Source organism: Typha latifolia, chromosome 11 (assembly GCF_019914945.1).
Source record: "Typha latifolia isolate L0001 chromosome 11, TyphaL0001v2, whole genome shotgun sequence".
Lineage (NCBI taxonomy): Eukaryota > Viridiplantae > Streptophyta > Magnoliopsida > Poales > Typhaceae > Typha > Typha latifolia.
Genome location: NC_133096.1, coordinates 4,671,640 through 4,688,751, shown reverse-complemented (window position 1 = coordinate 4,688,751; position 17,112 = coordinate 4,671,640). Strand labels below are relative to the sequence as shown.

General features: G+C 34.9%; 1 protein-coding gene across 1 annotated transcript; it reads left to right on the top strand.

Annotated features, from left to right (window-relative positions):
- Positions 1-15,921: 15,921 nt before the first annotated feature.
- On the top strand, positions 15,922-16,702 carry LOC140797970 (uncharacterized). Its single transcript, XM_073151685.1, has one exon. It carries the CDS (start codon positions 16,034-16,036, stop codon positions 16,463-16,465), a length of 432 nt encoding a protein of 143 aa, XP_073007786.1. The 5' UTR covers positions 15,922-16,033; the 3' UTR covers positions 16,466-16,702.
- Positions 16,703-17,112: the final 410 nt, after the last annotated feature.

Below are 17,112 nucleotides of genomic sequence, written 5' to 3'. Positions count from 1 at the left end.
TTTGATTTGCTACGAGACCTATTTCAATTTTTGTCGGTCACCGGTGCCAAGTAAATAAATGTAACAAATTCACGTTTGATGATTCGATAGTTTGGTGGCAAATTTGATAGCTCAATGCTACAGTGGTTTAAAAGAGTAGTTTGGCAATATTATAGCTTGAAGTAATGTCTCGGTAGTTTTAGTTTAAAAAATATAGCTCGATAACACACAGTTTAAAACCTATAGTAGATGGTTTAATATATTGATTAAGGCTTAGTAGTGTTAGGTTTAGTAGTGTTGGCCATTTATCCAATTCATATCTATTTTTTAAACTCTTAAATGATCAATAAAAAAATATTAGAAAGTGATACCGCCTTTACCTCCACTAATGTTTGATCATGAATAAAAAATGGCAAGAGGGATACAACTCCTGTAATCTCGCTGGGGTGAAAATGTTCACTAATGAAGAGCTTTTCTATCCAAAGTGTGAGTCTAATGCAAAAGGAGAGACAACTCTCGATATAGGGACGCTACCACTATAACTCAAATCTCATATTTATCATTAGTATAGATTGAGCGACGAGGGGGAGCAGCAACAACAATTCAAGGAGAAGGGGGAAGCGGAGGAAAGAGAGGTGCAAATTAGGAAAGGTTCAAGTTGCTCATCAAAAGGTAATAAGGGTGCATGGATTATGAGGTGGGAGTGTAAAGAGGATCATGGTGGACACAATAGAAGTGGAGTTTGTTATGTCAATATAGCGACAATGAGGCCTCGTTTCTTCTCAATAAAGAAGAAGACAGCGAGGCTTCTTGATCACCTCTTTTATTTTTAGCAACTATCTTCTTGCTCCGTTCTTACCCAATCCCCATGTTATAGTCAACCGTCATGAATTTACCCACAATTGTTTACTCTGCCAGTAATTTTTTCTCTCATCCACTTTTGTCATTGGGTAGTCAAACTTCTATTTTTCCCCCAAATTGTAATAGCTTTTCTCTCACTCCTAAATATAAAATAGTATAAACTTCATGGGATTGTTTCTCTACGGAACAAACTTGCTTCAAAAGTCCAATATTATATAGTTAATATACTACAGAGATAAAACTCCATAAACATAAACAAGGCCTTAGACAAATTATTTACTAGGAATAAGTTCTATACTAGTATAACTATGCTTAATTTTTTATACTTGCATGCTGTTATAAGCTATTCTAGTATTTCTTTGTAAACTATTATGGTACATAATAATTATATTCGATGTAATCTAAAATTATAATAATAGTTTAATAAATAATTAAAATATTATTTAAAATAGATGGACGATAAGAAAATAAGAGAATGAGAAAAGAGCGAGTGATTGAAATGATGTTTAATTAAAGTGATATTTTTTAGAAAGTAAAATAATAATTAATAAATATGAAAATAGTGGATGAAAAAAGAGAGGCTTGAGAGGTTAAGATAAATAAACGAGGATTCAAATAAATAATTGTCTACTTGCTATATTAGTATAAAAAAGATTATAGATGGAAACTATTTAGATAATGGATGAGGAGAGAATAGATAAGATTATTTTTATTATACAAGTGAATAAGGGCTTATAGAATAATGGATGTCTATGAATTGAGCAACAACTATATTGTAGTGCTGCATTGCAAACACAATGGCATCAAACAAATACGTTATGAAGATTAGCTTTACATGCATTTTAGGAAATTGTAGGAACTATCTAGGTAGATTAGAATAGATAGACCTAGTTCTTATTAAATTTAGATGCACTTAAAGAGTTATCTCTAAGGAGTAAACTTTAATACCTAATATAGCTTTATCTAAGAAAATCTTATATGACTATATGGTATGTTTGGTTTGAGTTTAAGTTCCCAACATGACTAGTTTGCCTTATTTCTTGGTCATGATTTACATATATTGAAATAGACTGAAAAAAAGTGTTGTTAATTTAAGGAATTATATGACATATAAAATTAATTAAAATAAAATACCCTTTGACTTTATAATAAAATTTAAAAATAATATTTTTTTAATCAATAAAAAGCATTGCAAACATATGGACATCAAACAAATAAGTTATGAAGAGTAGCTTCACATGCACTTTAGGGAATTGTAGGAAATGTTAGTCTAGGTAGATTAGGATAGACCTAGACCTAATCCTTATATTTGAATTTGGGTTATTTGCACTGAAAACTCACTTAGTTTTCAATTTGACAGTCCAAGGTTATTTTCGGTTTTCCTTGCACTTGAGACTTTTTCCATATTTTTCTTTCAATTGTGCCCTTCTCGTACTCGAGTATTGCTGTCGTATTGGAAAGAGTGAAATTATTTACTTGAAATAAAAAAAAAGTAATATTTTCATTATCTTCTTTCGTAGTTGAAAAACGATAAAAGGTTTGGCTATGGGATATCCATCATAGCCATCGTCTTATTCTACTTTAGGATTTTCGGTTTATCGATTATGTCTCTCCTCGAAATATCATCTAAGGTACCCTCTAAAGGTATTCTTCATCACCGGTAAGTAAGCAAGATCTTTCGCTCCGTTTTTCGACTAGTAGCATTGAGGTTATTGTTTAAAATTTTTCTCTTAAATTACTGTTGGAGTTCTTTGTTTTTGTCCGTATTCTGTAGTCAAGATTTTTCTAATTTATAAGAATTTGTGGGGCAATTTTGTGGGACTATCATTTTTTGGTGAATATGAGAATATATGAATAGTTGTGTTGTAATGTTGATGTTGCTTTCTTAATTAAATTAGCAAAGTTTATTTACAAAATTCATCCTTGTTATTTTTGTTTCGCAGTTTATTGATAAAAGTTAAATAGATTGATACGATTCGGACTTCACCGATGTCGTCTCGAGCATGAATTCACTTTAGGAGTGTTTTTATTTCTTGTTTTAATGTTTAAGTTCCATGAAAAATAAGTTTTCTATAAGTCGCATTCGAATGCGGGTGAAGTGAGTTCGAACATGCTTGTGAACATGGTTGTGAACGTGGGTGAAAAATGTGCATTGCGCGTTCGAACGCCCCATTCGAACGCACTGTGAACGTCTGCATTGCATTCGCAAATCCAGAGAAGTGGGAAATAGGCGCGTTCGATCGCGCGTTCGAATGTCTGCATCGTGTTCGCAAATCCAGAGAGGAGCGAACTCGGTGCGTTCGAACGTGGTCGACGAAAATTGTATTGTTAGGGTTAATTTTGAGTTGTTGGTTAGCCTCTAAAAGGATATGGATGGCAACCAAAATTATTATTGATTATTGATGATTGAGAATTGAGTTTTGCCTTGCCTCTTTCGTCTTCTTCGTTCCTGTTCTCTCAATCCCCAGCGACGCCGCTTCTAACCTCCCTCGACCAGCCAATCACCCTAGTCCCTTAGGGGTGGCCCTCTCCTCCCCTTTCTTCCAATCTATCCAACACTTGCCCTAACTCTTTCATCAACCATAACCCTTCCACCACCACTTTTCACCAATGCCACCTCATTAACGCCGGTCCACCTTCAACCACCATCACCTAAGATCACGTGCCTCCATCCACGGATCTAAAATAGACCACCCTGACCTTTGTCGATTCGACGGCAGCATATTTCAGGATCTTATTCCAAAGCTCCGTGACAGATCTAGTTCAGATCAAGAAATTAAAAGAGATCGAACCTTAGCCTAAGGGGAGATCGTAACATAGATTTCACAGTTTATTGACAAAATCCGTCCTTGTTGTTATATAGGATTTGTAGTTTATTGACAAAATTCTTTCTTATTGTTATTTAGGTTTTTCCAGTATTGACAAAATTCATCTTTGTTATTTTAGTTTCGTAGTTTATTAACAAATTCGTCCTTGCTATTAATTAGGTTTCGAAGTTTCTTGATAAAATTCATCCTTATTGTTATTTAGATTTTGCAGTTTATTGGCAAAAGTCATCTTTGTTGTTATTTAGGTTTCACAATTTAATGACGAAATTCATCCTTGTTATTTAGGTTTCGTAGTTTATAGATAAATTTCGTCCTTACTTTTATTTAGGTTTTGTAGTTTATTGACAACATACGTCCTTATTATTTCTAGTTTGCAATTTATTGATAACATTCTTCCTTATTATTTTTCTTTTAAAGTTGTTATTCTAGTTTCATAGTTTATTGACAACATTTGTACTTGTTATTTGAAATTTAATTAGCAAAATTAGACATACATTTTGCTATTTAAACCCTTAAATACATGCTGGATGTTTGAGATATTATGTTCTTATAATTTCTGTAGATAATTTGAATAAATATAATGACAAAGACTAAGAAGAGAGATTCCACTAATCGCGGTGAATTGAAAGGACCTTAATCAAGTCAAACACTTCTTTCAAAAAGGAAGAGAAATTCTACTAACTGTGGTGAATTGAAAGAACTTCAATCAAGTCATACCCATCTATCAAAGAGAAAGAGGGATTCTAATAATAATTTTCAAACTAGTCAAACATCTCCATCAAAGAAGAAGATTGATAAGGCTATAAAGGGATCTGATTCTCAGAGTCAGTGGAGAAAATACAGGCCCTTTAAATCGTGCTTGATTACTTCACGATGCTATACAAGTAAAATAAGTGAGATGTTCAAAGTTCGTGATCAACATATGGAGATTGCTTCCAAAACACCTTTCAATATTTATTTGACTTTCCAAATATTGCACAAGACACACCACTCCTTCGAGAGGTAATTAAGGGATGGAGAAGTGGATCAATATTTTTTTTTGGGAAATGTAAGCTTTAGTTGAAGGTAGTGAAAACTATCATAATTCTTGGATTACCTTTAAATGGTGAAAAGGTAGTCTTCGGCATGAGCAATTGATACATTAAGTATTTCTTATTGCATTAAGTATTTATTTTTATTAAAATAAAATTTCTATAGGTCGCATTCGAATGCAGGAGGGGTCGCGTTCGAACGCCCTTGTGAACGCTTACATTAGGTTGGCAAATACAGAGAACACATATTGTGAGTTCGAACGCCTGCATCACATTCGCACATACAGAGAACATCTTTTGGTGCATTCGAACACAATCGGACGCGTTCGAACGCAATCTATGGGAATCCTCTAGAATTATGGTTTTATATTATTTTAGGACTTGTTGGCTAGCCTCTATATATATGTGGATGACAGCCAAATTCATAATGCAATTGAATTATTGATTTCTTGCCTTTTATCTTCTCTCTAGACTTCTCCATCCTCCCTCTTCACCAACCTTTCACCTCTACCATTGGCAAGGCTTCTCCTAACTTCTAATCTCCCTCGACTGTCGAGCCACTCTTTTTCTTTGAGATCTCGACCACTTCATTCCCTTCGTCTACATCCTTTAACCACTTCCACAATCCACCTTCATCTCAACATCCATCCATAATCCTAACATCCACTCCACCCGTCACCACCACCATTACCCACGTTATTCCATGTTTTCGTCCCTGCTACAGTTCGAATCTATGAATAATGTAAATATGAAAGTTGTAGATCAGGAAGTTACAGATCTAACACAATTGGTTTTGTAATTGTCTGACTACAAGAGAATATCTAACGAATATTTTCCCATGATTGTGCGGACCGATTCCTGTAATACACTCAGATCTTGAAGGAATAGTTGCGTAGCCTATCTTTGGTTCGAGAACTTATTAGCAATCTAAAAGGTGGAAAAATACATTCCTTTTGTAAAGAGACACTTAATTTATGGAATGATAATAATGAGAAAACAAATGGAGATTGTGTTGGAAAAGTTGTCAAGCGGCGGATGCACTATCGCGGCAATCCGATACCGCCGAGCTTACAGCCTATTCTTTCCCTAGTTGTCAATTGTTCAACTTTTCTAGAATCGATTTCCTTACTTTCCTCAATTGCTGTAACTTTCGCTTGAAACTTTTCTGGAAGAGACCTAAGGATCTTATGGTCAATTTGGTTTTCACGAATTTTCTCTCCTAGGTTGAAACTAGAGTTGACTATATCACTTAGCTTTGCATAGAACTCATCAAAAGTCTCATTTTCCTCCACACGTAGAGTTCCAAAACTAGTAGTCAACCTCTAAAGTTTCGAAAGTTTTATAGCCATAGTTACAGCAAGATCGTCCAAGCTTCTTTTGCTATCTCACAAGTAGAAATTCTTCCGAGGAAACACAACTAAAAATTGCATTTATTGCCTTGCTATTCCATCCAACTTTTTCATAATCCTATCCCATGACTCTATCGATTTTTCAGCAAGTTTATCATCCACCATGTACATTGGTGGACTCCAACCGTTCATAACGGCAAACCATACTCATTCATCTATAGACTTCAAGTAAGCTCTCATCCTAGCTTTCCAATATCCATAATTTGATCCATCTAGGATAGGAGGTCTAATAGATGATGGTCCATCTCTATAAAAATCCATGCCTATCTGATCTCTCTCAAAGGGTGAGAGAACCTGCTTTGATACCAATTGAAAAACCCCTAGACACAAGTATGTATCTAAATACTAGGCAATAATATTACTTGTTCTCTTAAATAAAAGTCTGTAGAAATATTAAGAATGAAAGCAAAGATGAACGCCAAGATTTTAATGTGGAAAAACCCAAACGGGAAAAAACCATGGATCCAAACTCGGATCAAAACCAATTACTATGATAGTAGTAGTTACAAGACTGACTCACAAAACAACCGTTGATCCAAACGATTTTGTTCTTCTCAGTCTTGCTCGCTAGAACTCACGATTCACTGCTTCTCGTGATTGAAGTCCAACCTCAGTAACCCTCGAGATTGATCTTTCGTCTATATAGCCTTTAAGACGAAAGATTAGGTTTTGTAGATGAGTGGAACCTTGTTAGTTGAAGAACCGATGTAGCCTAAAGAAGTCTCCTTCAATAATGCTTCTTCAACCGCCCTAGAGATAGGGCATCACAATCCTTATATATAATCTCCAAGATAGAGCCAAATCCAAGGCTTATCTGTACTCACGAAAGTCCAAGATTTTCAAACTTCGTTAGTGCATTCGAACGCAGCCCGGGTGCGTTTGAACGATATAACTTGATCTCAGGTGCGTTCGAACGCAACAACTTGAATTCTTCAGGTTGCGTTCGAACGCGTTTGTGAACATAGTACCCACGTTCGAACGCGTTTGTGAACGCAACTCTCGGTCTGTGTGAACGCAAGTACCCGTGTTCGAACGCGTTTGTGAACGTAGCTCTCGGTTTGTGTGAACGCAGTACCCGCGTTCGAACGCGTTTGTGAACGCGGTGTGAACTCAACAGCTTTTCTCCAATAATCTTGCAATTCTTCAAACTAGAGATATTCTAGACTTGTATAAAACTCATATACATGTAAAAATACACTTAGAATATTTTGTACACAATTGCCAACAATTAAAAACCTAACAAAATGAATCTTGATTTCTATCTCCTTCTATCCTCTCTACCCTAATCTCCCTTCCCATTCTTTTAAGCCCTAGTCATGCGCCATCTCAACATAAGTGTTCTTCTAACCTCCCTCGTCTATCGAGTGCTCCTTCCTCCTTGGGATCTTGGCTACTTCTCCCCTTCATCCTTATCCCTTAAACTCCATAAACCATCCGCCCTTATCTCCACTATCATCCCTAACCTTATCACCACCACCATCACCCTCACTCTTGCGTATTTTCATCATAGTTGTAGTCTGAACCTACAAAGGGTGTTAATACCAAAAACGTAGATCAGGAAGTATGAATCGATCACCCTTAGTTTCATAATTTTCTGACTACTGGAGAATATTTAGTGAATATTTTCCCTCAGTTGTATTGTAATAACCCAAAAAGAAAAGAAAAAAAAGAAAATAATAATAATAAAATAACAATAATAATAAAAAAAATAAAAATTAATATAATAAATAATAATAATATATAAATTAAAAAAAGAGACAAAAAGAAAGAAATAAAAAATAAAAAAATAAAAAAATAAAAAAATATATTGGCGTTGCATGGCACGAGCTCGTGCCATGCAACGTGGGCGCGTGTTGGGGGCGCCACGTGCGCCCCAACCTGCCGGCCCGGCCAACCAGGCCGGACCAGCTAGCTGCGGCGGGCCCCATCGCCGTCGCAGCCGTCGCCATTCCCCCTCCTCCACCGCCTTCCCTCTCTCTCTTTATATATCTCTCTCTCTTTCTCTCTCACATATTCTCTCTCTCTCTCTCTCCCTCTCTCTCTCTCTCTCTCTCTCTCTCTCTCTCTCTCTCTCTCTCTCTCTCTCTCTCTCTCCTTCCCTTGCCGACGCCGGCCTACCGTCGTCGCCGCCGCACCACCTTCTCTTTCTCTAACTCCCTCATTCTCTCTCTTACCCTCCTCTCTTTCTCTCTCTCTCTATCACCTCTCCCTTTTCACTCACCACCTTCTCTCTCTCTAACTCCCTCGTTCTCTCTCTACCCTTCTCTCTTTCTCTCTCTCTAGCACCACTCTCTTTCTCTCCTCGCCGATGGCTTCTCGTTGTCGTCGTCGTCGCCGCCGCACCACCTTCTCTCTCTCTCTTACCCTCCTCTCTCTCTCTATCACCTCTCTCTCTTGAGCTCTATCCCTTCTCTTATCAACGCCAGCCGCCGCTGTTGCTGTCACCATCGCCGCCGCCACCGCCGCAGCCTAGGTGAGCCTCCCTTCCTTCTCCTTCTCTTCTTCTTCTTCTTTCTTCTTTCTTTCTTTCTCTTCTCCTTCCTCTCTTCTTCTTCTCCATTCTTGGCCCTCCTCCTCCTCTTGTTGTGTAGCAAACACTGTTGGAAGAGGACTATTATTATTATTATTTTATATAATTACTTCCTAATGATAAGTAACATACTCTATTTAGGTAATTAATTATTTTGATAATTTATAACTAATATAATTTAACTAAGCATTTTAGTATAATAATTTATTAATTACAATTATAAATATTGCCTATAAATTTATTTAGAGTTTTAGTTATTATTTATTAGTGAATATATGTAGTCTTATATTTATATTTAACTTATATTATATATGTCTATTTTTAGTATATTAGTATTGTCTAATAATTTGTATAAAATGGAATACTAGAATTGCAAATTATTTTTGTATAATAGGATAATGATTATTTTATGTATAATCTAGGATTAGTTAAATAAGAGTAAGTATTACAAAATAACTAGTAGTAATATTATTCTATAATTATATTTTTATTAAATCATATATATAGTCGTCTTGGTTATTTATAAAAAGGAGATAAATTACTATATACTTATTTTCTATAATTACCAAATTAGGATTTTATTAAATAAATATAAATAGCATATTAATATTGCTACAATTAAATTTATCCTATAAATCTAATCAATATTAAACCTAATAAAAATATTATATTTTACTCGAACGAATTAAAATCAGATAAACAACTAACTTTATGTTACTTAAATATTTTCAGACCCTGAACCCCGTTATTTGAGACCCCGAGGATCTCACCAGCGTCGAGTGGCAGTTGATTGATGGACCCGAGGGATACGTGTGTTGAGTCTTCTAATAAGATGTGAGTATTCTTATCCCTTAGACGCCTTTCTCAAATTAGGTTATATTATATATTATGTACATGCATGTTTTGGCCTCCAACATGATTATATAATTTTATCTAGAAATGATTATAGTCGAGCATATTTTATCATGCATTCGATTATGCTGATTTGGGATATGAGTACATTGGTGATATATATAGAGATGATTAGAGATGATTCTACTGTTATGATTGTTTACCGAGTTGATCTGTAGCATGAGTATGCATGTGTTGACGATATAGTTGGAGACTACATTGCATCATTTCCTCTTGATTCCTATTCCACCTAAATTCCTGTTATGCATTGACTTGTTATCGTACTGGATATATGCATTTGCTCTGTCATTTAGAAGAAAAGCATGAAATATGATTGATAGGATAGTTGATAGAAAGCGTGAGGATACCCGAGTGGGTGTGAGGGTCAGGGCGTGCCTGGAGATGATTGATTGCTCGACATAGTCGCGATCCTATTGGACTTACGTCTGAGGTCGTTAGTCTGTGTGCGCAGTAGACATTCGAACACATGCCGTTCGTCAGGGCATATGTGGCGAGTTATCCTCACGAGGTTTCTATCAACTATGTGGGTGCCCGGTCTGGATGGATGTTGATACCCTAGCGGGTGGCGGGGTATGGTTATATTAGAGATACTCTTGCGGGTGGCGGAGTATGCTCTGAGCCTTTGGACATAATATTGAGACCGGATACCGGGTATTGACTGTGCACAGTAGTCTAGTATGATGATATTATACTGAGATGTCGGTGATGAATATGATGTTGAGAAATGCATATGATTTCATTATCATTTGATTACCTGATTATCGAGTGGTCAATATTCATCATATATGATTGCATTTGATATCATAACGTGGTCATGGTTGGCATGCATCATGTGTCATATTTGAGAGAGAGTTATGATGATAGTATGATACGGAGATTTGTTTACTCATGGTCAAGGATTATATACTTGTATTAGTTATGATATGTTATCTACTTTTTATTTATATATTATTGAGGATACATTCATACACTCATTCATGACATGATACTCTTTTTGATTCATATTATATAGTACATGATTTACTCTTTGTTTGGCATCACTGATTTGGGGTAATATCTATTCACTAAGCCTTTTGCTCATGACTCTCTTTATTTCTTTTCTAACCCTCTCAGATTTGTGGTACGTGATAGCGACCTAAGATATCTTGAGTAGATATTTTAGAGTGATGATGAGGTGAGCTATTGATGCGAGACGGTATAGAAGATAGTTTAACCAGACATTGAGTTGTATCATTGTTTGTTATATTTGTACCTTATTATATCGGATAATGATTTGTATAGTATATGTCAGATTTTATAGCACTCGTGTATCAGTTGTTTAGTTGTATCTTGATGGTTTGTTGTGGCCTGTGTGGGCCCTGCCAGATTATGTAGTGGTCTACTATATATTATTATGTACTTGGATATTCATATGTTAATAAGTTTATTTGGTCGATAGTATGATGTATTTGGTGATAGATTATGTGATCGTGGATAAGTTCACAGGTTTTATTTGATGATGTCATGATTATATGTGCACATGAGAGTATCTGTGCATGACGAGCCCCCGCCCGACTGTCGCGTGCGCCGCGCGTGCCGTGTGGGCGCGTGGGCATGCACATGCCGTGCCGGGCAGGGGCGTTACATGTATGGACTGCTTTTCTGCAACTAATCCATATATCGAAGAGGACATTCCATTCTTATCACATTCCCTCCAATTTATAGTTGAGAAGGTCAACTCCATGATGACGACGGGGAGTTTGGTCAGTGAAGTGTTCATGAATGGATGTACCATTGTATTGACGATAATCATGATTATATTGATGATTATAAACCTATTTACTTTGGATTTTTCTAACTATCTTTACTTTCGTCATCACAGGTTTGGTTCCTAAAGCGTTAGCAAATTTTGAAACCCAATTTTCCTGACATGACTCCTAGAATATTTTGATGGGCTAGTGTTATCAAGTTCCGGAAAGACACTCTCGCAACTTTTATACCTCAATTGAGTGCTGAGAAGGTAGATCTAATTAGAAAATTATTTATTACAAAGTTATTTAATTATGTCTATGACATGCTTATGTAAATGATGTGAATCGAGTCAGATCAGATCACATGAAGGGGAGATTAGACTCAATGGATTGAGTCTAATTATCTTATTTGCTTATTTGGTTTAGTTATAACGTTATCATTTTATTTAATTAGCTAAATTCAGCTCTGCGCAGTTTTGGAAAAATATTCTCAGAATATTCTACAGAAGTTCGAATAATATCAAATCAGCGGGATAAGATCACTAACCTCAAGATCTAAACTTTGGTATTCATGACTTCTCGAGATTTGGAATCTTTGGCGAAATGAAGTATTAATCCGAGAAAGATAAAGAAGACTGATTTAGTTAGTTAGCTAACTTCTTATTGTTTGAATTTCAAATAAATCGGATAATCCGCATGTGAATCCGATCTGCTATGAATTTTTACTCCTATAAATAGGAGTAGACATATATTGATAATAATGGAATTGAATCATTCAGAGAAATCTGAGATTAGTTAGTTATTATTTTCATCCTTATCTTTTTTACATTAACCGTTGGATTGTCTTTATCTTCATAGGAGTAGATCTTAATCGTAGATCCCTTTCAAGCATCCAAACCCTAGCCACCTTCTACCTCCAGCAGCCACCCTACTACACGACCATCCACCACCACCCTTGGCCGTCCACCACCCTCTAACTACCGCCACAATGTCAAAAATTACCGTTCTACCCTCTCTGACCTATCTCCACTATTTTATTTTTATCTTTTTATCCCGACCTCTAATTTAGGTGAAACTAAAGCCATTAGAACCCTAACTCACGAGGCTACATGTATCTAAATTTTCATAATCATCCTATGGACGAATCGTTCCAGATCTGGTCCATAACAATAAACTTTATGTTTTGCAAATCCTTCCTCTCATTCAGCTTACTCAAAAGAAAAAATATGGTTAAATGATTGGATTATGGCTCAAGTGAAATTCTACTCAGAATAAAATTTGTACGTGTTGAGAAAAAAAAAGAGTCAGTTAGGTATAGATTGAGTTGTACACTTAATTATTTTTATTAGATTATCAATAAGTTTATATATATGCCAAATTTATTTTCTTCAGGATGAATCCAAGTTAGGAATCCCTAGTGAACAAGAATTATCCATCTACGCAAGCCGAACGAAATAAGAATCATCCATCCGTAATTTATGTGCAGCTGTGGATGATTTGAAAAGACAGATGAGCTAAATGGAACGAGAAATTATCGAATTGAAAAGCTAAAAACATCCAATTCATGAGACGATTTCAGAAGATAGAAAATGAGAAGGCAGCTAGGACTGTTGAGTGGACTGGTTCAAGTAGTTCTACATTTGTGGTGGACATAAACAAGATGTTCAAATTTCGAAGAAGTCCTTATATCATTTTATGTTGGTGGAAGATGGAGAAGAGGAAGAGTATGATGCTGAACAGCATAAGGAAGATTAAGAGAAGGAAGAAGAAGAGAAAGACGAGAAGAAAGGGGAAGAGGAGAAAGATGAAGAGAAGGAAGGGGAAGAGGAGAAAGACGAGAAGAAAGGGGAAGAGGAGAAAGATGAAGAGAAGAAAGAGAAAGAAGAGAAGGAAGGGGAAAGAGAAGAGAAGAAAGAGAAGATAAAAGGGGAAGAGGAGATAAAATAGTCTGATCAACCTTTGGTAGACCTAGAATTTGGTGACACAGTGAGGATAGTCAATGACGTATGCAAACCGGATCAATTACTTATTGCCAAACTAATTGATTCGATAGAGAACATTCTCTCCGGCAAACAGGAAATTCCTTTGGGAGACAAAGATGGCAAGAAAATAAAAGTCTATTCAAAGGGGAAAAAGAAAAGTGCCACATTTGATTATCCTGGAACAGAATTGCTGATGGAAGATGATAAACGTTTGATTAAATGGATGCTTTCATTTCTTGATATAGGGGTCCTATTTGGAAAGATGATCACGCGATGGTGGAAAAATGTCAACTCCTGCCTCTATTAAGTAATTATGAACTAGTTGATGATGAAGTGATTAAGAGTTTTAGTAGAATTTGTTTTTATCGGCAATTGGAGGATCCTGGTTTGTACATCTATTGCATATTTTCATCGACATTTCTTGATCATGGGGTTCAAATACAAAATGACTCAATGGTTATTGGAATGACTGAAAATTATCCTTTAGAACTTAATAATGCAACATTCTGGCTTATCTCTCTTCACACTTGCAACAATTGACATATTTTAGTGGTTGACATAAAGAACCGAAAGAGCATTCATTACAATTCTCTACAGGACCCTAGATATTTACAGGCTGCAAAGAAAATGACAAATATGTTTTTTTTACATAACATCATTTACTTAAGCGTTTGTAGTGAGATATCTGAATAACTCAATTATATATGCAGATGGGATGGGTCAACAGATGGCTGCATACTTTTGCAGCGCAAATATATGGTATCTTGTCTGAAGAGGTGTTGAAGGAAGGAAATCACACGAGGGACTCGAAGCTGTTCAAAGCCAATTGCTCGAAGTAGGCTGATTCATAAGTTCATTTAGTAAATATAATATAAGTTATTCTTGAATTCATAACTAATTCATATTGTATTCTTCTGTATGGTTGATTGTGCGATATTTGTAATGTTATATATTGACTATATCCACAGAGGCAAGCATTTGATTTTGAACAGAAAGACATGTGCAGACTTAAGGCTTCCATGTGAGTTTCAATTATTAGGGACAAGATTTTCAGAGTGCTACAAGTACTAAAAGATTTAATTAAGCAAGAATCTCTGTCCATATAGTTTCGAAGATTATTAATATAGTTATGAAAGTTGTTAATATATCATTAATACAAGTTGTTATTATATTTGCAAACGTTGTTATACAAGGAAAATTGTTTATATAACTAAGTGTTTTAAGGCAGTTGATAATATATTTGTGAACGTTGTTATATAACTACGAAATTTATTTTTATATTTATAAAAGTTGTTATTATATTTGCGAAAGTTATTATTATGACTAGCCATTTTAAGACAAGTTGTTATTATATTTGCGAACGTTGTTATATAACTACAAAAGTTGTTATTATATTTGTAAAATATGTTATTATGAATAACCATTTTAAGGCAAGTTATTATTTTGTATATAACTATGAAATTTGTTTATATATTTGCAAAAGTTGCTATATAACTATGAAAGTTGTTATTATATTTACGACCATTGTTAATATAGTTTCAAAAATTATTAATATGTTATTAATGCAAGTTGTTATTATATTTGTGAACATTATTATATAACTCTGAAGGTTGTTATTATATTTGCGAAATATGTTTTTATGACTAGCGGTTTTAAGGCAAGTTGTTATTTTGTATATAACTATGAAATTTGTTTATATATTTGTGAAAGTTGTTATATAACTACGAAAGTTGCTATTATATTTGCGATCATTGTTAAATTTGTTATTATATTTACGAATGTTGTTATATAACTACGAAAGTTATTATTATATTTACGAAATATGTTATTATGGATAGCCGTATTAAGGCAAGTTATTATTTTATATATAACTACGAAATTTGTTTATATATTTGCGAAAGTTCTTATATAACTATGAAAGTTGTTATTATATTTGCGAACGTTATTATATAACTATGAAATTTGTTTATATATTTGTGAAAGTTGTTGTTATATTTGCAACAGTTATTAATATAGTTTCAAAAATTATTAATATAGTTCTAAAAGTTGTTAATATATCATTAATTGCCATTTTCATAGAAAAATTATGAATTATAGTTAGAAAAATAAGTAAGAATAATTCTTTTAGCTCTCTCAATTAGGAATAAAAATCTAATGTATAGGAAATTAAGTTTGCACCTTATTTGCAATACGTACTAAGTTTTTTTTAAGAGGAAACCAAGCAATTCAAATTAAATATACCAATTACATCTAAGATATACAAACGTCCATAAATAAATAAAAGTTTTTCTAGCAAAGCTTCAATTTCTATACTATCCATCATTGAAATAACTAGACGAAAAAACAAGAGAAAATTGTGAGGGAAGAAGAAGAAGAAGAGTACAATTTATTTCTCTCTATTTTTATATTGATTGGCTATTAATATTTAATGAGTACTAAATGACGGATAACCAAACTTGAAAATAAGAAAAAGAAAATACTTTCTCTATAAAGATAAAAAACGGGCTTGAGTGACAAAAGCAAAACACTACTGTGCTTTTGTGCAAATTTCTCTTTTAAATATACTAACAATTTTAGTCACAAATATGATATTTAAAATATGTATATATTGACGATTGAATGGAGCCCAAATGCGTCCTGATGCCTCCGACCAAGAGAATCAAAACAACTCTCACCCAATTATCAACTTTATTAGTCTCCACGCCTTATCTTCGCACCGTACAAATGTGCGGCTCATCCTTAGTCAAACTCCGAAACCAAGGAGGGCAGCCATGAAGAAGTTTGCTCACCCAGGAGAAGACGAGCCCGACCTCGAGCTCCTCAAAGCCGTGGCGCAGGCCTGGCACGCGCAATCCTGCAGCAACACGAAACCCGCCAAGGAGTTCGACGCGCAGAAGGGCTCCGTCGACCGCCGCCGGCCCTCGCGCTTCAAGCTGGAAGCCATCGGCATGGCCTCCAAGGCAGGGGAGGCGGCGAACTGGGATTTTGCACAGTCTCTGTGGGATTCGTACGAGATCGTTACGCTATCGAAGAAGTTGGAGGCCAACCTTGCTCTGGACCAGTACCCCATGTCAGGCCATGCAGACTCGGCCGGAAGGGCAGGAAAGAGAGTACGGGAGAGCAAGCATAGCTTGAGGAGGTTGCTTCATAGAGCTGGGAAAGGTTTTGGTGGTCATGATGGAGGAGGAAGGGAAGAGATGTAGTTTAGTTTCATTTGTTTGCGATCACATACTGCAATGTTTCAACTGTCCAATTTTGACGAATAGCTAGAGAGAGAGAGAGAGAGAGAGAGAGAACAAACATAAACTTGCTCTAGAATATTGTCTTCTTTTGAGACGAACAAACTTGATCTAAAACTGTTTTTCCTGCACATTAGTACTAGAAAGAACTTTTTTTGTTTGTTTATCTGTAATAAATTGATAATGCTTTTCCTCCGGTTATCTTTATTCAAGTTTTTTAGGATAACAAAATTAGAATAAAATCTTAAGTTATCCTAGTTCGCAAAAAGGCCAATTTTGTCCCTCTCGAATTCTTTATCTAAATATTTATTTATGTTAAAAGTTTTTTATTAATATATATATATATATATATATATATATAGTATTTATGATATTTTATGTATGTATGTATGTATGTAATGAAAATTATTTTAGTATGAGGCGTTTATGATGATATCTATATTGTGAAAATTATGATGAAAATTATTAAACCGGCAAAATGACACGATCCATGTATCTCATTTAATAAATGAGTTATGAATGCGCGACACATTAACACGACACTATAATAAAATAACATGACACTATTAACTCAATTAACAATTTATAACATAAAATATTATGCCAAGGAT